General features: G+C 38.1%; 1 protein-coding gene across 1 annotated transcript in view; it reads left to right on the forward strand.

The window, feature by feature from the left end:
* dcc (DCC netrin 1 receptor) overlaps positions 1-24,435 on the forward strand; it is a 224,228-nt gene that overhangs the window by 161,663 nt on the left and 38,130 nt on the right. The window contains exons 17-21 of the mRNA XM_059358662.1: positions 5,606-5,844; positions 8,422-8,560; positions 17,496-17,603; positions 19,082-19,276; positions 19,390-19,422. Of these exons, the coding sequence (XP_059214645.1) occupies positions 5,606-5,844; positions 8,422-8,560; positions 17,496-17,603; positions 19,082-19,276; positions 19,390-19,422 (714 nt within the window). The remainder of the gene's footprint in view (positions 1-5,605; positions 5,845-8,421; positions 8,561-17,495; positions 17,604-19,081; positions 19,277-19,389; positions 19,423-24,435) is intronic.

Consider the following 24,435-nt stretch of genomic DNA (forward strand, 5'->3'; position numbering starts at 1 on the left):
AAAAGCAATATGAAGGGACGCGGGGAGAAAGAAGGGAGAGGAAGTGAGGCAGAGAAGAGTGCGGGTGATGAGCAGTGGATGGAAACGTAATGGAGAGAGAAATAAGGAAGGACTGAGGGATGGATGGAAGGTTAGAGGAAGAAAGGAGGAAGGGATTGTAGAAGCTGATAATGTAATAAATTCCCGATAATGTAATAAAAATCTGCACTTGAGTCCATTGACAATGTAATAAAACCTGATAATGTAATAACTTCCCGATAATGTAATAAAGTGCATTTCCCAATAATGTAATACACTTTTTACCAATAATGAAATAAAGTATAACATTAATGGGAGGTTATTACATTATCAGGTTAGCCTTCATTTCGCAAGTCCTGAAAATGTAACAAATTCCCGATAATGTAATAACCCTGATAATGTAATAAAAATCTGCACTTGAGTCCATTGAAAATGTAATAAAACCTGATAATGTAATCACTTCCCGATAATGTAACAAAGTACATTTCCCAATAATGTAATACACTTTTTACCAATAATGAAATAAAGTATAACATTAATGGGAGGTTATTACATTATCAGGTTAGCCTTCATTTCGCAAGTCCTGATAATGTAACAAATTCCAGATAATGTAATAACCCTGATAATGTAATAAAAATCTGCACTTGAGTCCATTGAAAATGTAATAAAACCTGATAATGTAATAACTTCCTGATAATGTAATAAAGTGCATTTCCCAATAATGTAATACACTTTTTTACCAATAATGTCATAAAGTATAACACCAAGCACCTTTAGATTTCAAGAAGCTGTTGAATGTCATGGATACCTCGTTTGTGAAAAACGGATGAACGGGTCAAAAGTTAATAAACATTCAACTTTGACCTGTTGGTGGCGCTAGAGTTCTTGAGCTAGAGTTGCCTACACAGTATCACCACTTGAACCCAAGTAATGGGTGGTCTGCTGTTAAATTATTACAATATTGGGGAATTATTACATTATCAGGACTTGCGAAATGAAGGCTAACCTGATAATGTAATAACCTCCCATTAATGTAATACTTTATCACATTATTGGGAAGGTATTACATTATCAGGTTTTATTACATTTTCAATGGACTCAAGTGCAGATTTGTATTACATTATCTGGAATTTATTACATTATCAGGTTCTACAGGGATCAATGTAGTGAGGGGGAGGAAAGGAAAGGAGGATAAGAGTACAGGGAGGAGAGGGAGGATGAGGCGTGTCCTCCGTCCTCATCAGTATTCTGTCCTGACTGGAGCTTTATTGTGATGCTGGACGACCAGTTTAACCACGACACCGCCTGCTGCAGCTCGCCCCGCAGCTCCAAACACCTCTTTCATCAATCTCTCACTCTCACTCAATCCCTCTCTCTCTATGTTGGCCTGCAGCTGTACATCTCTCTTCAACAGCAGCACATTAGATGTCACTGTTGATTCTCTCAGTGGTCTCGTTTAGACTGCAAACACAACAGGACGCGGCTCCTTCATCTCCCAGGACTGATGTCGCCTTCACGTGAACTCACAGCGGCAGTCAGGAACACAAAAAGTTCTACAACTAACATTTTACAACAGCAGGTCAAATTGGATCTGGGGGTGTAGATTTAGGTCTTATTTTTGGTTTTCTCTAGCCTGGGTATACCCATACTGCCTTGCGCTCGATTTCATTTCGAACTGCATCACAGTCTGGCAACTACGGCTGTTTCTTAGCCCTGTTTTGGGGATCCAATCACAGAACGGGGAGGGACGGCAAGACGATGACGCGTACTACTCGACAGATGGAAGCTTGTAGTTTTGTAGTTTTCTTACAGATACAACATGGCTGCAGCAGACGCGAAACTCTCTTTGGATCTAGCTGTAGACGGCGTTTTAAATAGTTTAGAGCGAAAGTTGATTTTAAAAGAAAAACAACGTTTGGCTTTACACTCTTGTTTCACCACCAAAAAGGATGTTTTGGCCTTGCTTCCGACAGGATTTGGCCAAAGCCTAATCTACCAACTAGCCCCGCTACCGCTCACTGCTGTAACGCCGGTGATCTCGATACGAGCCGGGGGACAGTGGAGCCGCCGAGAGACCCGCGGCAGCTCGTCTATTGACCATAAAATCAGTGGATGTGTGTGGCTGAATGACATGAGGGGGGACTAAGGCGTGAAAATAATCTTGCAGAAAGCGAGAACTGGAGAAGCAAAGCAGCAAGCAACACTCTCTCACAGACACACACACACACACACACACACACACCAACACTGCCAGTAGACTGTGAGCAGTCAAAGTAGAGATGGGCTAGTCTGGCTATGTAAACATCAATTTCTGTCGCTCTCCATACGTTATCTGGTATAACTGATACGATTGGCTAAGAGCTACCTACAGATGCTTATGATAAACATTCGTAGCGCCCAATAAACGGCTCTGGAGGATCATAAACCACGCCTCCTCTACGGAGAAATGAATTACTGGTGTCCAGACTAATCTCATTTGTGATTAGTCTGGCGTTAGCCAGGCTAGGATTTCTCCACGGAATCACTCAAATTTCCGTGAAACTGACACGGATTTCGCTACAATGCAAGTTAATGACATGTCATATCCCGTGGCTATTCCAACATACAAAGTGATTATGTACATTCATATTCAGTAAATATTTAGAAAATAAAACATATATTTCTCGCTAGAAATGTGATCAAAATATATTAATTATATTATTATATTATAAAAAATATTGATTTTTTTCACTTACAATGAGAGAACTGTCCGCCATGTTTTTTGTCCTGACAGCCGGGACCTCGAAAGTCACGTGACTTGGAACAAACCAAGAGGAAAAAATATCCATGGAATAGCCACGGGATATTACTGTCATTAACTTGCATTGTAGCGAAATCTGTGTCAGTTTCACGGAAATTTGAGTTATTCCGTGGCTATTCCACAGATTTTGAGTTAAGCGAATCCGTGGCTATTTCACGGATTTCTGTGAGACCAGGTTCATCCCATCCCTGATCGGGACATAATGTCTGATTCCGATCGAGTCTGAAACCACGTGATCGGCCCCGATTTCTGATCACGTGATCAGATCGGGACATCCCTAATAAAGAGCAAGAAAATCCGCACAAGGAGGACATGGGGGTGGATACACAGGCCAGAGGTCTGCAGCCAGGCTAGTCTTTGACTATAAGTGGGTCTCTATGGGGTAAGCTAGGTCACTGCTCTGGTTTCTGTTGGTTACTACATGGACTAACCAGGGGTCCTACTGTTTAGTAGATGAGTTTGGTTTTAACCCACATGGTACCAATGGAGATCCCATTCAGTCCTGCAGCCCACTTTGGCCTGCTAACAGCTCACATAGTGTAAGTGGATTGAGAGCTGGCGATGTGGAGCCTGAGGAGGCTGCAGAGTTAGACATGATTTGTTCCAGTTACACTTCAAAAAATCTGTGCATGTGTGTGTAAAGGCACTGAGATAAAAATAGTTGTTAGAATCAAAAAACAGCTGCAGAGGGACAGACAGAGATCAGCTTTCTCTGGTCTCATTTCTGAAACTGGAGCAACATCTTTTAAGAAAAAGTTTTTGTCTTCCTCAGATTTATTCGCAACATATTTATTTTATATTTTTATTGTTCATCTTGAGTTTTGATTCCATGTTTTTATTTATTTATTTGTTTTATTCAGTTGCAGTAACTCTCAGTAAGTCAGTAATATTTTGGGACAGAAAGTAAAGCAATCAGTAACAAACCTCAGAGAGGTTTTCCTGCATTAGAAAGCATCATCTCAGCTGCCCTGCAGCCTTTTTACTTACTGAATGCATTAAACTAAAAATAACTGTTGAAATTCATGACTGACTATGCAGTGAACCAGAAAACAGCTTTAAGTTCACAGCTCATGTGTGTTTAAATCTCTTTCTAGGCGTATTAGCTCTCTAGGATCTGTTGCATGTCCTGCTGTCTTCATGTGATCCTTTAGACTGAAGTTCCTGGTTTAGCGGTTATAGATCCTATGAGGGGTTCAGGTGCTGCATGTCAGAAACCATAACTGGTTTTAAAATGTTATATTTCTTAAATGTAGAGCAGTCAAATACTGGTCAAGTACTTGCTAATTTATATCACAAAAGGTTCCCAAAAGATCTACAGTATTATTGAACGAATGTGAAAGCAGCATCTGCACTCTGATTGGCTGGAGACTCAGATCCTCACAGATGGGTTTAATTTGTTAAAATATACAGTGTGTAAACTGATATAATGGCTGGAACAAATGATACATTGTCAGATGAAAAGTATTCAAATTTTGTCTTTTTTTTCTTAAGCCCTTACAAAAAAGCTCCTGTGAATTTCATAGATAGATAGATAGATAGATAGATAGATAGATAGATAGATAGATAGATAGATAGATAGATAGATAGATAGATAGATAGATAGATAGATAGATAGATAGATTAACTATCAACTGACAAAAAATGAGAAATAAATAACTAGAATTAAGCAAATACATGCTCGAAACAAGTAAAAGTATCTGCCAGTGCAGTAAGTAAATTGTTCCCTTGTAAGAATTCTTTAAGTAAGTAAAAATATCTAGGAACTGGAAAAAACCAATGATGTCTTAAAATAAGTCCAAAAATACTTATTTCAAGCAATTGTGGCTTGAAAAGCCTGACTGTAGTAACATTAAAATAAGCCAACAATACTTGAAACAAGCATGTTTTTTTCTCATTTCAGTAGATACTGGTGGTAGAAAATGCTTTTGAAATAGCATTTAAACTACATGCAACTAAAACTCTCGTTTGGAACCAATATTTTAGGTAAAAACTCACCATATTCAACAGTTTAACAGCTTGAAAAGCATGAAAAAGCTCACAATGTCAATCCTAAAAAAAAGTCTTTACACAAGACTGAAATCCCAGTGAAGGGTTATTCACTCATTTTTATTACAAAAGACACAAGTTCTTGGATAAGCACATGAAGCTATGGTCAGTAGGTAAATTATACTCCAAACAAGATAATTAAGATACTATTGGTAGATAGAAGAAGAAAATACTTGTTAAGATTAATGTTTTATGCAGTGTAGCCATTATTGTAGTTCTTATGATAAACCTTTACTCACCAAAGCCATTGAAAATTGGTATAAAATAAAATAAAATAACAACTGTCAGTTTCAAGAGTTTTTGGGACTTCCAGGTGTTGTGTTCCTGCTCATACAGTTTTCGGTCCTTTGCCCCTCTGTGGATCTGAGCCTCCACCTCCTATTCAAAGTAAAGCCTTTTATCTACCACTGTCTTCTTACTTTTTGTCTTTTTCTCTCCTCTTCTCTCTCCTGTTTTTCACTTCCTCACCCATCCACTCCTTTCCTTCTTCCCTCCTCTCAAACAACCATGGCTGCATGCTGCATCTCACTTCCGATTGTGCATGACATCTTTTATATTTATTATCTTGTTGTTTTCTTTATTCCTGTGTGTAAATGAACACGTAACAAACCCATATTAATCTGAATAAATGCTTGTGTCACTCTTGTCTGCATATATAAATCTTCATTATCACACATTCATTACCCTGAATGATTCAATTAATTATCCCTGAACACCTGGGTTACTGTAACACCCCCTCAGACCCCATAGACCCATCTGAGGATGACCTCTTCCACCTCTTTGATAAATACCCCACTCCCATGCCAGACACCAGCACTCCCATGATTCCCCCAGTGGGGGTCCAAGCCGTAGCTCTGTCCTCCGACTCGGTCCGGGTCTCCTGGGCCGACAACTCCATGACCAAGAACCAGAAGGCATCTGAGGTCCGATACTACTCAGTCAAGTGGAAGACCAGCTACTCCACCAGTGGAAAGTACAAGGTAAACACTAGCAGTAAATCCATGACCGAGGTGTTGACTTAGGACAAACTCGTCTTAATTAGAGACTTGACTAGGGACTTCACTGTCATTACTTTGTGCTTGACTTGAGACCTACCTGTCTTGATTTGAAATTGGACTTGAGACTTACTTATCTTGACTTGGGATTTTCAGGTTTTACATTGTGACTTACATTCAGACTTATCTATCTTGACTTTGAACTAACCTACCTTGACTTGGGGCTTGACTTGGGGCTTGACTATGGACTTATCTATCTTGGCTTTGGACTAACCTATCTTGACTTGGGGCTTGACTTGGGACTTGACTATGGACTTACCTGTCTTGACTGTGGACTTACCTGTCTTGACTTGGGGCTTGACTTGGGACTTGACTTGGGTCTTGACTATGGACTTACCTGTCTTGACTTGGGGCTTGACTTGGGACTTTCCTATCTTGGCTTGGGGCTTGACTTGGGACTTGACTTGGGGCTTGACTTGGGGCTTGACTTGGGACTTTCCTATCTTGGCTTGGGGCTTGACTATGGACTTACCTGTCTTGACTTGGGGCTTGACTTGGCACTTGACTTGGGGCTTGACTTTGGACTTACCTGTCTTGACTTGGGGCTTGACTTGGGACTTACTTATCTTGACTTGGGATTTTCAGGTTTTACATTGTGACTTACATTCAGACTTGTCTATCTTGACTTTGAACTAACCTACCTTGACTTGGGGCTTGACTTGGGACTTGACTATGGACTTATCTATCTTGGCTTTGGACTAACCTATCTTGACTTGGGGCTTGACTTGGGACTTGACTATGGACTTATCTATCTTGACTATGGACTTACCTGTCTTGACTGTGGACTTACCTATCTTGACTTGGGGCTTGACTTGGGACTTGACTTGGGGCTTGACTATGGACTTACCTGTCTTGACTTGGGGCTTGACTTGGGACTTTTCTATCTTGACTTGGGGCTTGACTTGCGACTTGACTTGGGGCTTGACTTGGGACTTTTCTATCTTGACTTGGGGCTTGACTTGGGACTTGACTTGAGGCTTGATTATGGACTTACCTGTCTTGACTTGGGACTTTCCTATCTTGATTTGGGGCTTGACTATGGACTTACCTGTCTTGACTTGGGGCTTGACTTGGCACTTGACTTGGTGCTTGACTTTGGACTTACCTATCTTGACTTGGGGCTTGACTTGGGACTTACCTCTCTTGATTTGGGGCTTGACTTGGGACTTTCCTATCTTGACTTGGGATTTTCAGGTCTTAAATTGTGACTTACATTCAGACTTACCTGTCTCGACTTTGGACTTACCTGGCTTGACTTGGGACTTGACTCGGGTCTTGACTTGGGTCTTGACTTGGGACTTGCATGTCTTGATATACCTGATTTAAGCAGGGGCTTGACTTTGTTGTTGTTTGTCTCAGATTGTGACTTAACTTCAGACATGCCTGTGTTGACTTGGTACTTTAAACTAATGTATTAAATAATTATATTACTGATATTAATGAGATGCAGCTGAAGTGTTGTATACATGTTTATAATGCTCCCTCTGCCTATCATTCAAGTTCACCTTATTATTATCGTTCTCCTGAACAAGAAGTGTTACCACAGCAAGTAATTATCAGCTGGTGAGAAAAAAAATGTCAAGTGAGCCACCTCCAGCTGCCTGCACTCAGTTAAAGCTGGTGGCCCTCCCCTACAGATATAATGACAAGTGGCATGGCAGCAAGACTAAATGGAGCACAGCTACTGTATGTACATAGTAATCATGGACCATTAAAGAGTTTCACACCATAGTTATTGTGAACTGAGCAGAAATCAGACTAGAGGAAAACTGCACTTTATGGTTTTCTTCATTTTTGTGTTTTTCACAAGCTTTTATTGATTAAGACATCTCCCAGCTGATGGAACAGCTTAGATTAGTTGGCAGTTCAGGAGTAAAACATAACCTGGAAGCATTTTTTACTTCATTGGAAAAACAAGACCAAGGAATTCTCTGGTCTTGTCATGTTCTTCTTTTCACCTGGACAGACTTCTTTTCTTCTCTAGACTTCATAAAAAACTTAAACAACAGTCTGACGCCTGTTTCAAAAGCACTGGAAATAGGAAATCTATACAAGGGCAGACAGTCCACTCACCTTAATAAACTGCAGCTGGGGGGAGACGGGGAGAAGTCTTTCTTTATTATTATTCTGAGAGTAAGACATTTTCTTGATGTCACAAGGACAAACAGAAGTCTGGTTTTAAAAGTGAAAACAACTGAATTTATGCAGCTGCTGGGGTTTGGTAAAATTTCACTGATGTTGAAGTCTCGGATAGAACTTATCTTTAAAGTGCAAACACAAGGACAGACTGACCACAGACAGGCCATGAGAAGGAAGATGCATGCACTTACAGTTTTACAGAAGTCGCTGGCATTATTCATTTCATTATGTCTAAAATTTGTATATATATGTAGTGTATCTGCTTTGTATGATAACATCGAGTTTATTCTTTTGTTTTGACGAACAACTTTAACTTTTCCTTCAGTTTTCTTCTAAAACCATCTAAACTCTTTGTGTGTCTAGTCTGCAGACACCACGGCACTCAGCCACACTGTCACCGGCCTCAAACCAAACACCATGTACGAGTTTGCTGTCATGGTAACCAAGGGCCGCAAGTCCAGCACCTGGAGCATGACAGCACACGCCACGACATATGAAGCAGGTAGGTCTCTCAGTTACACAATTGTGATTCTAGGTGCGTCCGTGTGTCCTTTACTTGCTCCAATACAAATGCTTTTATTCATTAGCAGTTATCAAATAATTACAAAAAATTAGGTTGTTGGCAACTCTCTCACCTGCCATGCTAGAGATGCTAATGGCTCTTGGTATGGCACCCCAGGGATGTTTTTTCGGAATCTTGATGACGCTCATTTTATCCACCTTGCTCTTCAACCTGCAGCAATCTGCACCACAGTTCACCCAACTAAACTCCTGTTTACAGGGTAACCAGTGGCGGTTCTAGACCAGTTTTACTGTGGGGGCCAAGCAGGGGCCAGTGTTTAATCAGAGGGGCACATTAAAAAACACCTAAGATTATATTTAAGCATTCAAATCCTTTATTTTAGGTTATTTAAAAATCTTATTTAAGTATATTTGGAAGATACAAATACATTGATTGAAACAATGAGACTTACCAACAATAACAACTATTTTTGTACGACAATGACATTTCTCATTTTTGTGCACAATTACTTTTTTTTATTTTGGAAGTGAGTCCAGTGAGAATGATATTTTTTTATATATACAATTCAATTCGAATAAATATATACAATTCAAATATTATACAATGTACACAATCTGGGTTTATTTTGTGCACAATGAGATATTGTTTGAACAAAAAATAGGTAAGAATTGTTCCGTCATTCATCATTATAAATTGGGCCCCTGTATAGAACTGCCACTGAGGGTAACTTAAAATGCTCCTTTGAGCATCAGCTCATAGTCTTTATCCACCATCTTTTCTTCACCAATGCCCCAAATTAGAACCAATTTGGCACAACGCATGTGCAACTTTAAGAAGCTTAAATGTATTAATATTTCTTTAATTTGAGGACTTCTAGATTTATTTTTACTCGTACCGATGCACCACAACCTTTTTTCCTGGGATGTATTCTGACTGTATCTTAGTCCAACCAAAACCTAATTCTAACCTTAACCCGAGTCTTAACTTTCCTTTTTTTCAACTTCTCTTATTGGGTTTTTTTCCTTTCGTTCACATACAAAAATAAATAAAAGCAATGAATAAAATAAAAACAACAGCAAACAAACAAAAACTCAGGTGGAGTCAAATCAAATACCAAAACAGTAACAATAAGGTTTACAAATAAAAGAAGCAGATTTAATAGTAATAATACAACTTGGAGGATGTCAAGTGTTCTAAAATGTACAGTTGTTTGGTATAATAGTCCATAAATGGCTGCCATATTGTGTAAAAGGTATTTATCTTTCCTCTCAGGGTGAATTTTATTTTTTCTAACTGCCAATATTTCATTATATCATTCATTAAAGCTTGATAGACTGGAGGATTTTTTTGTCTCCAGTTCAGCAGAATTATTCTTCTCACTAAAAGTGTCACAAAACAAATCACATTCTTCTGCTTGTTTGATAAAGAGAGCTCCATGGCAGCTGACCCAGCCACAAACATTGCAAGAACTCGCTCTGGTTTAATATGTTTGTGCCGAGTCTTAACTTTTAAGGGTTTGCCAGCAGAGATCTCAAGGTGCTGAATCATTATTATTTATTTAAGGTTTATTTGAATAGGGACAGATACAAAAACATAGACAATCTTGACAGTTTATCTGATGTATGCATCATAGTGTTTTTAGCCAAAACTAATTCACGACACTTGTCCCTAGTAGGGCTTTTGATCAAAAATAATAATACAGATTAACATTATTAAAAATACAGGCATAAAACAACAGCATAATAATAATAATAATAATAATACAGAGAGAATACATGCTAAATATTAAAACTAAATAGTAAAAAACTAAGTATGAGAGCATTATAGGTCAGTCCTGAGTACCACTGGGCGTCTTTTGATGATTTGGATTAATTTAGACTCTAAAACTGAGCAAACTCTATATGCTCAGGTCAGCAGACCATAAAAGAAACATCAAGGAATTGAACTTTTATTGCTATAGCTGGTTAGACAGTTATATTTGGAGTTGAGAAATTGCCGGAGCACGACTTCTTCATGGCGTCATGACGTAGAAACAAAGCAGAATGGAGCCCTGCTGTCAGCTTTTCTCTAAAGTTAAGCATCAGCTCTTTTTCAGCAAAGGCAAAAATCACCACGACCAAGTGTAGTAATATGATTTTAATTTTTTTGCAGATATTTTTAAAATTTTGCAGTGTGCGTTTCAACATTTTTAATGCAATCTTTGGTGGTTAGTGTTTTTTGTGTGATTTTTTTTTTGTGTGTGTGTTTTTATCTGTGTTTTTTGCAATTTTTTCATTTTTTTGTGCTTTTTTGTGATTTTTGTGTTATTTTTGTGGTTTTTGGTGGTTTTTATGTGTTTTTATGTTGGGTTTTTTTGTAATTTTTTGGTGTGTTTCTTGTGTGTTTTTATATATGTTTTTTGTGTCTTTTTTATTTGTGTTTTTTGTAATTTTGTGTGTTTTTTTTCTGTTTCAAAATGTTGATCCAGTAAGTCCAAATGAGGTGAGGTTGAGCTGAAAAAGATGATACCAGCATGGCATGGTGATCATTATTTAAGTTGTATACAGGCAGAATAAAAAGAGTAAAAAACCAACAAAATAGCCCCAAACTCCAGAGGGTTAATGGTTCTCAAAAGTGTGATCAGCAACAAAACTTCTGCTATAGGACAAATCCCCCCTAACAAACTGTATGATGATACATAATCAGTTATACACATATATGTTCATTAAATCTCAATGAAATAAATATTACAGGTACATTTAGAGTCTAACAAAGAGCCTTCTGTGGTGCGGAGAGCTGCAGCAGCAAATGGAGTTGGCATGAACATATCAGCAGAGTGATAGTTTTTTGATTCAGAGAATTTTCAGGTGGTAATGGCCATGCTTTACACCTGCATGAGTATAATTGGACATCACTGATGGTCAAGCATGAATGGATTTGCTGATGCCTCCATATCTTCAGTGCTCTGCCTACACTAATGCTATCCACCATTAAGTAGACCGTGAGTTAATTTTTTTGTTGTCTGACTATTGTTTCTCAAGGTCAAGTATGAACTTTTACGCTGACGATTGTGTTATGTTCTAGAATGTTAATAAGAGAGATTATTTTGTCAGTTGTGATGAAATTTTCCTCAATCACTTCTTCTTCACTGACATGTAAAACACTGAACACAGACAGCTCAGCTTTTCTCTAGAGGATTTGTTGTCAGTCATCCTGAGAAAAAAATATGGATTTTGGAAACTGAATAAGGGTCGGTTCAGGAAACACGGAGTGTGTCAGGCCGAGCTCAAGTCAGGACTCAGATACAGAGCAGGTGAACTTAAAAGTTTCTTTATTCAAAGAATGCAGCAGGGTAACTCCTCACAGAGTGAAAGAAAATGGCTATAAAACACCTGGCTCTGAGTAAAAACTAAACAAAGAAAAGTCGCTCCAGATAAACACTGAAAAATAAAAATAAAAATCCTAATCTAAGATAAGGGGGAAAACTTTTAAATAATAACACCTGCAAACAAAAGGCGCTCCAAAAGGGAGGAACAATACCTGACAGGAAAAATTGAAATATTCTACCAAAACATTATGACAAACTGGATCAGGACTAAAGGGGGAAACATAATAAAGAACACAAAATCACTCCAAAAGGAGGAAAAACAAAGTGGCTGACTCAAAAAGCTATGAAACTAAGAACTGCGCTTAACTAATAAATTACAAAGAAAAATCACTCTTGCGAGGAATCCAAAAGGGCGAAAAACAAGACAAGCTGTGGCAAGAAGGAGATAAGTGGCTGGTATGGTGACGGGGTCAAACACGCTGGAACAAGACAAGGGAAAACACAGACTATTGGAACACATGGAGGGAAGGGAGCACCAGGTGAACACAATCGGTTTTAGGGGAGACAATCAGACAGATGACACACGGGGAAGGGCAAGTGACCTGAAACGAGAGGAGAGCTACTATTTCAGAATAAAACAGGAAGATAACAAGACCAGAACACAAAATAAAACACCTCACCGCGGTGCGACAGGTTTAAACTCTGAATTTTTGTTTACTTTCCTGCCTGAACAGTGATTACCTTTGATCAGGGGTTTGACAATGCACAGAAATCCTGTTAGGTTGAGGGAGGGGTAATGCAGAGAGTCTACTTTCCCATGCAAAAACACGACAACTGTCTGCAACAATGAAACCCAACTGCAGACTGAAATGAAAATGTCAAGGTATCCCTTTCAGGATGTTTACAATCATGTTTGTCGGATTTGTCACCCAATTAAGCGTGAACAGCATTACCCCCGCTGGCTCCCCGGGGCCTACTGGAATACATTGACATTCAGAGCGAGCAGACGGACTGAGCCCACTCAGTCCCTGCAGTGATCCACCAGCTCTGGACACACAAACACTGACCACATTTTCACAGCAAAACACAGGAAAGGCTGCTTCAGTGCAGCTCATAATACCTCCGCTTTACTGTTACGAATAATCACCCGTAGAGTGTAAAAGACACCAGCTGAGAAACATTATATTATATGTTGGTTTTTACCTACTGCCAGGGGCAGGATCTTAGAAATGGTGATGTCGGGCCATTAAATACAAAAATATATCTCAACATCTAGTCAACCAATTGGTGCTACATTTGCTGTGAATTCCAGCTCCCCAGAGAATAAACTGATCCCCTGTCCTGTCATCTAGCTCCACCTCAGGAAAAAGTTATATTTGTTGCACAGTTAGAAATATTGAAATAAACACCATGCTTCCCCAAAGTTCATCAACATCAGGCGATTTAACCATATTTTTAGCCATAAGTATCCATAAGTGAAAATTTTGCCCTGAAGGACATGTTAGACGTCAGTGCAAAGGAAGTTAGTTGATCAAATTTTACTCAAACTTGTGAAAGTGGCCACCGGGAAAGTCTCAGGCCACACCCTCTCAAAAGTCCGCTCACTCTGCGTGTCTCCACTACAAGTTAGCCCCCAGAGGGATTTAGAGACTCTGGAGGTGACGTATGATTTTCACCGTTGCTAACTGTGCACAACGTCAGCAGCTGAAAGCAGCATGGCTAATTATGCACAGAGTCTCTGCTGATCATAAACATAGTGATTGTGAATTAACGGCATCGCTAACTGTGCACAGAGTGTCCGGTGCTTGTTGTAAACAAACAGAAATCGCTAAGTGAACACCTCCTGTAGCAGCAGCACATACACACTGTACTGCTACAGAGCTAACTGTTGCTAACTGTAGCTAACGAGCCGGAGGCCGGCTTGCTGCCGTTAGTGGCTCGTTAAGAAGAGTAAGAAGGAGTCGCTGGATTTGTCTCCAGTTGCTTTCTTGAAAAATAGTCTCTAAGGGGGTCTGAAAAGTCGCTAAATTTAGCAACAAAGTCGCTAAGTTGGGAACACTGCTTCGCCGGCTTTTACAAATGGCGCGCGTTGTTGTGGCGTCGAGTACTATGTCACATCCTGCTTAGCGATCTATCCAATCAGTAACCAGGCTGTTTTCAGAGGCAAAAAAAGACCCTGCTCTTCTACAGGGACTAAAAAAGTCCTGAGAAAAGCCGGCTCCGGACTGCTCGTATTCAAATTAGGGGCGTTTTGGCAAGTGAGACCCGCCTCATTCCGGGTATTGCCCAGTAGTGGAAACAGCCCTAAAGTATCATTTGGGTTTGGTTTGATCCACAAGCCGACCCAGAATGTCTTATTTCTATTCTTTCTACAAGCCAATGCTATTTGTGGATCACATTTTTCCCTTAATTTTGATGGATGGTTTTATAACATAAATCCACAGAAACTGCAGCCTTTTTTACAAACGCAAGTGTTATTTTTGAACCGAGCCGCTGTACCCTACATGTGTGTCGTAATTTGTGGTACTGACACACGACCTCTTCTGTCAAGAAGGTAGAGGAGACCATTCCTTGCCCATACTTATGGAAATGAAAACCGCTCATAATTTAATTGTATGATAATGTCTGGTTGTGATCCACCTCTGAACCAAACTATCTCACGAACATCAGAAACATCAAAATACAATCATGGAAAAAATTATTAGACCACCATTGTATTCTGTAATATCTTGTTCATTTTAATGCCTGTTAAATGTACAACTAAAGGTGCATTTGTTTGGACGAATATAATGATAACAACAAAAATAGCTCATAGTTTAATTTAAAAGCTGATACCTAGACATTTTCCATGTTTTTTTAATAATGATTTTGGTTATTATTATTATTATTATTATTATTATTATTATTATTATTATTATTAATAATCAAAATCAAATCAAACTTTATTTATATAGCGCTTTTCATACATATAAATGCAACACAAAGTGCTTTACAAAAAATAAGAATAAAAACAGACAATAAAAATGACAAAACCCACCCCTCCCTTCCCCACATACACATCTGTATGTACACATACACAAACATGCACACACACGCACATAGACACACATGTACACAAACACACACTCAGACTCACACACAGCACATATTGATTGACAGTGTAGAGACATGGCAATTATTATTATTATTATTATTATTATTATTATTATTATTTTTATTATATAACCTTTAGTTGTACCAGGCATTAAAATGAACAAGAAATTGAAGAAAACAATGGTGCTCTAATATTTTTCCCATGGCTACATACCTGTGATAACTGGAATCTGTTTGATGGCTGCTTCACTATAATCAATGGCTCTTGATTGGAGGAGTTTCATTGGCGCATACATGTAATTTACAGCATAGCTCCTCCAATTCCATTCCTGTTGAATCAGTCAAATACTTGAACAACCTGATGTGGGTGTTCATGGCCTTTAATTCGTGTTGATGGTAATTATGTCAGATGTATGCTCACTGTGTTGGAATCCATCATCTGAATCCACTGCAAATAAGGGGTAAAAACACAAGATAAAAACACTGAATTTGAGGGAAATGATCTTGCTGCATGGACAGATGATTTCACTTGACAAGATTTCTTAAATTAAGATTATTAAATTTAGAAATAAGCATGATGTACGCTTAAAATAAGAAATTAAACAAGAAACTAAATTAAAGCAAAATAAATTAAGTGTGAGTGTACTGCAAATGATTTGTTTCTTACCAAGATAAAAAAAAAACTTTAGAGTTAGAAGTGTTGGATAATTTTTCTTGTTTTCAGAGTTAATTTCTCATTTTAAGCGTTCAACATGCTTATTTCTAGATTCAACAATCTTAATTTAAGAAATCTTGTGAAGTGAAATTATCTGTCCATGCAGATTTACCTCAGATTTAGTGTTTTTATCTTGTTTTTAGACACACCTTTTTGCAGTGTCCAAACTGTACGTTCCAGTTGAAGTTATTATTTTAAATTATTATGGCGATGCAGAACACTTGTCAACTTCCTGGTAACATCGATTATAAACTGAAGTGTTTTTGAACGCTAGAACCAATACTGAGCAGTAAGGTGCACATGTATTTTCATGAGGCCTCCCTTATATTTAAGTGCAGGTTATCCCCATCACTAACAGGCTAAGCTGGAACATGTGATTTCCTCCGGCATGTCATTTCATTAGCCAAAGCTGGGGGATGCGCATTGGGCTCTATCTGGTGTGAAACTTAAACACTTGAATCATATTTTTGTCTCCATGGTGACAGTTGAGGAGAAAACAACCTGTGTCTTGGTTCCAAGTGTTTGACATTTTCACAACAGGAGCAATACAATGGGGCGAGTTAAGTCAAGTTCATATAGCACATTTTGTATGACAGTGAAGAGATGTTTGCCTATATCAGTATTCTGATATGATTCTGATTCTGATTTAGCTGGAGCTTATTAAGCCTTTGGAGTCTGGGGCTATTCTGTTGGTTTTGGACTCCTTTTCATTCTGCCTGTATAAACCACTTAAAAAGTGTTCATCCTGTCACGTTGGTATCATTGTTTTCAGTCCAACCTCACCTATATGACCTGATTATTATTTTTTCATTTTGACTTACTGGATCAACATTTTGAACACAGAAACACACACACAAAAATACAAAAACACACAAAAAAACATCAAAAACACAATAAAATTACAAAAACACACACACAATTTTTTTTTTTAAAAACACATAAAAAAAACATATAAAAATTACACAAAAAATTACAGAAAACACACAAAAATTACAAGAAACACAAAAACGCACAAAAAATGCAAAAGACACACAAAAAATTAAAAAAAACACAAGAAAATTACGAAAAACTAAAAAATTACAAGAAACACATAAACACACAAAAATAACATTAAACACAAAAGATTGACGTCAGAAAACTGAACAGCGACTCCTTGGAGTGTCTGTTAGTCCAACTAAATTCTGAACAAGACATTTTTACTGAACAAAACGTTCAAATAAACTGTCATTAAGTGAAAATACAGTGAAAGGGTCAAAGTTATGAGACCAAATCGGTAAACGTCCTCTTTTCTATCTACTGTATATAACATTATATATAACTTAATTGACACGTTGCCGTGGATACGCATTGTTCTGCTTCTCTCCTGATGACAGTTCGCCTTGTTAGTGACCTGTCAATCAAAGGTAGATTCTCTATCTTCCATTTTCTTCTAAATGGGGCCATTATTAGAACTATTGACATCAAATTGTCTTGAAGAAGATTTTTTACTAGCGATTGAGACCATAGTGTTGTCTTAAAAAAGATTCCTGAGGTAATCAATCAAGTGAGAAGTTTTCTCATTTTGCACTGAAATTAATGGGCAGATTTTTTTTGCAGACAAACTTAGCGCCCCCTGCTTGAATTTTCAGTAGAATGCAGTTTAAGGCACTTCCTGGTTGACCTCCATGCTCAGACACGGAGATTGCCGCCTGATACAGACAGACAACCATTCACACTCTCATTCACACTTACGGGCTGTTTAAATTCACTCAATCATACTCATTTTTCTCCTCTTTTTCTTTTCCATCCATTACTTACAGCTCCTAGCTCCGCTCCTAAAGACCTAACAGTGATCAGTCGTGAGGGGCGACCCCGTGCCATTTTAATCAGCTGGCAACCGCCAATGGAGGCAAATGGACGAATCACAGGTGAGAGTTCAAACCAACTCAACAATCACCTCAAATGAGCCATCAAAGGTGCACACTCACTGTTCAGTTACAGCGCACATGATATTATTATTCTTCATAGGCAATATATTTCTGTTGATTTTCAATTAACCTGCTGAATATTATTCCAATAAAACATTCATTATTTTCAATTGTAAACTAGACCACTAATTATTTTTCTTACAATATCAAAACTCTGTTAAAAGAATTCAGTTTTGGTCTGTGTATCCTGTGTATTCACACTTACGCACACACACACACACACACACACACACACATACACACATACACACACACACATTTTCTTCCATTGTTCTCTCTCCTCCTCGGGGCGATCGACCCGGCTGTAAACCCGTCTGTTTTAACGAGCTCTGCTGCTCCTGCAGTGTCCTGGAGGACGAATCAAACGCTCCCTGCAGGGATAACAACACAACACACACACACACTCACACACACATACGCACATATCAGATATTTTTAGATTGTATACATATTCTTATTCATATTGTTCTGCCTTTAAAATGTTTTCTTTATCACATATAAAGATCCTGTAATTAAACTTGAAATGCCAGGTATCTTCCATTAACATGTTAACTGAACTGCAGTGTCAATATAGATATCGCTTTGGTAACACACAATAACCATCATTTATAAATGCAAACAGATAGTTTTTTTAATGTTTAATCAACATTTATAAACCGTATATAGGCCATTTACAATGGTAAATACATAATTTATTAATGTTTAACTAACTAAATCATTTAAAAATGGCAAAAAGATGGTATATTAATGTAAGTTTATAGTTACTTTACCATAAACAAACCATTAAATTATAATTAATAGCTTATTAATAGTTTTAGTTGCACTCATAATAACATTTTAACACCATATTAGGTATGTTAATGATTTTGAAATGATTCCTATACCTTTAAATGTTTTAAACCAAAACCTAAAGATTAAATATGTATAGCACTTTGTAAATGGTTAATGATTGGTCTATAAACCATCTATAACCCTAGGGAGCCAATTTTTCCTGTTTGTTTTTTTTGTTAAATGCATGTATTTCTTCAACCCTTTGATGCAGAATAAAGTAATATACACCATTTTTTTCAGGACCACCAGTGCTACCAGAATAAATAGTTCTGTCATATTTCACATGAATGTGCAAAATGTTATATAACCCTGAAGACAAAGGAACAAAAAAAGCGGAAATTTAATTTTACAGAAATATAGTAAAACCACACACAAAAACATAAATGCAGTGGTCTTTTTCAACTGAATGTTATATTTTCAGGTCTCGGGGATCAGGGGGATAACAAATAAACACTCCACATTGGACAAAATGACATATATTGCGGATCGTCTGCGATTTGTTAGACTCATGACAGATAAACATCACTTAGTTGGTGATTGTAAAGTGTGACCATTACTTTTATTAATGTTACAATGTATTATGTCAGGTTACATCCTATACTACACGCTGGATAAGAACATGCCAATAGACGACTGGGTGATGGAGGCCATCACCGGCGACCGGCTCACCCACCAGGTCGTAGATCTGAACCTCGACACGGTTTATTACTTCAGGATCCAGGCCAAGAACGCCAAGGGAGTCGGCCCGCTGTCTGAGCCTGTCCACTTCAGGACCGCCAAAGGTGTGTGTGTGTGTGTGTGTGTGTCACTGAAGATCAAGACTTGCTTTATCTGTCAATGTATTCCTGTGTTTTATATTTTATAAGTTTGCTGAATCTCTCTGTTGCCGTTTCAGTGGAACATCCAGACAAGATGGCCAATGATCAAGGTAGGCTTTTTACCCTATGTGTGTGTGTGTGTGTGTGTGTGTGTGTGTGTGTGTGTGTGTGCGTGTGCGTGTGCGTGTGTGTGTGTTCTTGACCATGATTTGGATTATTATCAAGAAAACCATGGAAAATGTCTAGATATCAGCTCTTAACTTTAACTCTTATCAGCAATTTTTTCGAAATTATAAATTATATTTATCCACACAAATGTACCTTTAGTTGTACCAGACATTAAAATTAACAAGACATTAGAGAAAACAAGGGTGGTCTAACCATTTTTTTCCATGACTGTATAGAAGACATTGGAAAAGCAATAGGCAGGCCAATATGGTTGTTCTTCAACGTTTATGAGCAAAGAGGTTTTATTTGCATTAAATGGATATCTTCCTTTAAAACCTACAAACTGTGCCAGCACATACACTAATTTTAACAAATTGAATGGAAGCCGACCTTGAGTAATTTTTCCCATTTTATTCTGATTACTCATCTACTGAAAACATATTTAGCATATGGGAAAAGAAGGCTGAAAGTGAGGGAGATGAGAGGATCAGAGTAAGGAAAGAAGGAGGATAGAAGGGAGAAAACAGGAGAAAAGGAGAAGGAGGATAAAGGGGGAAAGATTAAAAGGAGAGATCAGCCCACTAGGAATTTTAGTCTAGAAAATGTGAAAAACAGAGACAGTTTCTTCGTTTCATTTTTCAGTTCGTGCAAATAACCCCGACTCATCACACTGGAGTAAAGTCGTTATTTGCATGGCGAAGGAAAAAAAAAACTTCCTCTGAGATGAATCAAAGGCGAGTGTGTGAGAGAGGAGGAAGAGGCTTTTGTAGTTATTAATTCAGACATATGAGATGCGATGGAGAAGAGGTGTTTACCATATTAAAGTTCATCAAATTAACTTAACATAATTAACGCTCTGTTCGCTGGTTCTGTTCATCAGCGGCAGCAAAACAGCGAGCAGAAGGGGACACCATGCTAATGAACACTCAAAACTTTTTTAATTTGCTTTACTAAACTTTGAAATCTCATCGCAGCTCAGAGAAGATGATGAATAATTTTGTAGTTTTTAATGTTTAATTAAATCTTTTCATAAAGCCCTTTTGAATTTTAGGTGTAATGAGTACAGATTCACACTAACAAACTGCTATGATGACACGCACAGAAAGCATCATGTTGTCACACCAGCAGACCAACGTCAATACATCAGCAGCCATGTGTGCCTTTGTTACCCCTTTTCCACCAAGGCAGCTCCAGGGTCACTTCAGAGCCAAATTTGAACCACACTGTAAAAAAAAAAAAATGTTTTTATGGTAAAAAAACGGCAGCTGTGGTTAACAGAACTTTACCGTAATAAATACGGTGCAACTTTTTGTAATATTACCGTAAAATTATACAAGCACTGTGGATTTCACGTTGAAGAATGCCATTTTATTCCATATTTTACCGTAAAAAATAAAAAGTTTTTCAATCAAAAGAAGTGCTGTTCTGCAATATAATTGACAAGAAAATACTTGATAAATGCCACATGAATTAAAGATTTTACAAGTGATGTGCCAGTGAAGTTTCATGAACCATTTTCATTGTTTTCTGAGTCCACTAGATGGCGCTCTCTGTTCAACAAAGAGCTGAAACCACAATCAATTACCATTGATAGAGAAACAGTGTAAAAAAAAAAAAAAAAATTACCATTGCTTCAACCTTTTTCTTTAACTCTTTGGAGTTTGCGGCTTTTTGTTGGTTTTTGACTCCTTTCCATTCTGTCTGTATACAAACCACTTAAAAATTGTTTACCATGCCATGTTGGTATTATTCTTTTCAGCACAACCTCACCTATATGACCTGCTTATTATTTTTCATTTAGACTTACTGGATCAACATTTTCAACACAAAAAAATAAAAAAAAACACATATAAAACATTTAAAAAAAAACACAAAAACTTTTTAAATAATCCACAAAACACACACAAAAAAAACCCCAAAAATATAAAAAACACAAAATATGTGTTTATGAGCGTAGACATTTCCAGACTTATCCAGTGATGTAATGACGTGGTTCTCGAGCCTGTGGAAAAGCAAACAGGTTCTGAGACGGGTCACAAAATGAACCAGCACCAGCCAAGCAAAAAACTAGGTTTGCACTGGTTGAAAAAGGGATAGGTGAGGCTGCACCGTGGTGCTCTGAGCTAAATGCTAATATCAGCATTCTAATGACATACTGGACATTTGCTAAGTAGCACTACAGACAAAGTTCAGCTGAGGCTGATGGGAATGCTGTTAGTTTTGCAGATATTTGGTCATGAAACAAAATTTTGTCCTGATGGTGGCACTAGATGAAAAGTCAAGGACCCTTTTGACTCGATTCCCACCCGAAGGAGGGAATTGACTGTTTCCCAGCAGAGTTCGATAAGTCAGACTTAAAAGTGATAATCTCAGACCCCATCAGACTTGGTCTGAAGAGGATTTAGCCTCTACGGGCAGAAGCCAGGGGTTATCCAGAAGACTGATCTCCAGGTTGATTTCCAGTCTTCCTTTACAGTCAGATTAGCAACTTGAGATGCAAGAACGAAGCTGGAGTTAAGAGACAATATCTATGACTGGATTGTTTCTCTGCATTTGACTACAGATACATATTTTGACAGTTATGTTTGCTCTCCAATAGAATGTTTGCCGGCAAGCAACCAGAGTGGCTGGTCAGTAGAACTCAGACTGCAAACAGGAACAAGAACACTTCTGACACCACAATCTTGTCCATATTCTGCGTTTCTACGCAGATAATTATAATAATAATTAGGCCCAGGACTTTAACGCGTTAATTAAGATTAATTAATTACACAAATATTAACGCGTTAAAAAATTGACGCATTTTAATCGCACTTATTTTTGCACCGCAGAACGTTTCTCACTGGATGAGTTTCAGGCGGACTGATTAAACTGGAGCACCAACTAGCGTTCATGAGTTCAGACAACAACAAACCACAGTGAACATGAAGGAAGAAGCTGATGAGACGCTTTGGTTGGCCCCGTGGATGATGGGACATTTTGTTAAAAAAAAACAACGGATGGAAGCGTCAATAAGAGCATGGTTGTGTTGCTATGCAACAAGGGATTCACATATCACCGCAGCACATCCAGCCTCAAGTATCACCTCAATGCAAAACATATAGCAGCTAGCGGCTTGTGTGGTAGCTAGCGTGGATTGTGTTTTACTTAAAAAACCAAAGTATTATAGTTTACAGAAGGTCTACCTACCTATAGGCTACCTGAATTTCTGAAATGTACTATATTTCTAAATATGCTATTGCTACACTTAATGGCAAAAAATTTCTGTTGGACTTGAACAAAAATAAACAATATTTTTGTCGCTTAAGCTTATGTATTCAGTAATGTGATTAATTTCTATTCATTAATTACAAAGCTTCTAATTAATTAGATACTTTTTTTTAATCAAGTCCCAGCCCTAATAATAATATAATGTTCTTTATCTATAGAGCACTTTTCAAAACACATGTTAAAAAGTGCTTTACAAAAACAGACATAAAACAACAGATAAAAATAATGTTAGAAAATGACATAATTCTAAAAAGTTCAAGAGAAGGTAAAGTTTAGGTAAAAGGTAAAGGTCCGATAAAAGTATGTTTTAAGAAGAGATTTAAAAGAGATCACTGACTCCGCCAACCTGATTTCCTCGGACAGGTTGCTCCAGAGCCTCGGAGTCTGTCTCCCTTAGTAACCTAAGGGATCCTCTGTCCGAGGATCTCAAAGTACGGACTGTTGTGTTGAGTGTTAAAATCAATTCTAAAACATACTGGGAGCCAGTGTTAGGACGCTTAAAAAGGAGTGATGTGATCATGAACATAAAACCAGACTCCAAGATTCTTTGTGACAGGAGTAATATTATTAATTAGGAAACCAGCATTTGGCAGTAAGGATCTCTATTTATAGAGATTATAAGGGCGCTAACTCTCATCCTAGCTGCTTCACACTTGACTCCACCCAGTGCATGCTGGATTTAAACCAACAGAACTAGGTTATTGCTGCACCAAACTTATTTTTTCTTTGAAAATCAGAACCAGAAGTAAAAAAAAAAAAAAAAAAGAAGCCTGGTAGTCCACAGAGAACATGCAATTACTTCCTGCTGGGGATATGGACACAGTTGTCAACCTGTTTGATGATCAGGCATCTAGTACATCATTATAGATTTCCAGGGTGGATGTTGCACTCAGACCACCTTTTGTCCAAGGTGCTCACTGCTGTCTACAAGTGCATTCTGGGAATTTTTCAGTGCAGCTGGACCTATGAGTAGTGAAGCGAATGGCACAGTGAACCAGAGAGTCTCAGCTCCAGTGTCAGGGTGTTAAATGGTGCTGTTTGTCACTGACAGATGTGTGTGTGTGTGTGTGTGTGTGTGTGTGTGTGTGTGTGTGTGTGTGTGTGTGTGTTATGTGCACATGTACAGACTGCAATCCCTCTCTATATAAATCAGAACTGTTGTCAGGGGAGAAGGGAAGATTGATGTTCAGCCTTGTTACTGTGCATCTTACACTGTAAACACACACACACACACACACACACACACACACACATGCACTCTTTAATGCACGTACAAAGACAGGCTGACAAACAAGATAACGTGTTTGTGTATCTTCAGAAATAATGACGATTTTTAAAACCAGCTTTAATCAAACTCATTTCTGTAGCTTCAAATTGCAAGAAAACATCAAATCCGCTTCATATTTTACAGCACACAGATTCACCATGGCAGCAGCTGCGTGGTGGGAGGGGGAAAACAGCTTTTAGCTCTAAAATGTGGGAGAATTATGTATTGTGTCTGACTTTTAGGTACTTTGAGATGTGGAAGTCTTTAGATTTAGTTTCGTGATGGGCGCGACAGCATGGAGTTTTTTGGAAATCTCTCTCATCAGTTTCCAATCTCTGTTCTCTGGCAGCCTCTGTGATGATCTGTTTCTGACTTCCTCTTAAAACTTGCTCCTCGAGTCTTCTAAATTCACAAACTG

This window comes from Centropristis striata, chromosome 19 (genome assembly GCF_030273125.1).
Source record: "Centropristis striata isolate RG_2023a ecotype Rhode Island chromosome 19, C.striata_1.0, whole genome shotgun sequence".
Taxonomy (NCBI): Eukaryota; Metazoa; Chordata; class Actinopteri; order Perciformes; family Serranidae; genus Centropristis; species Centropristis striata.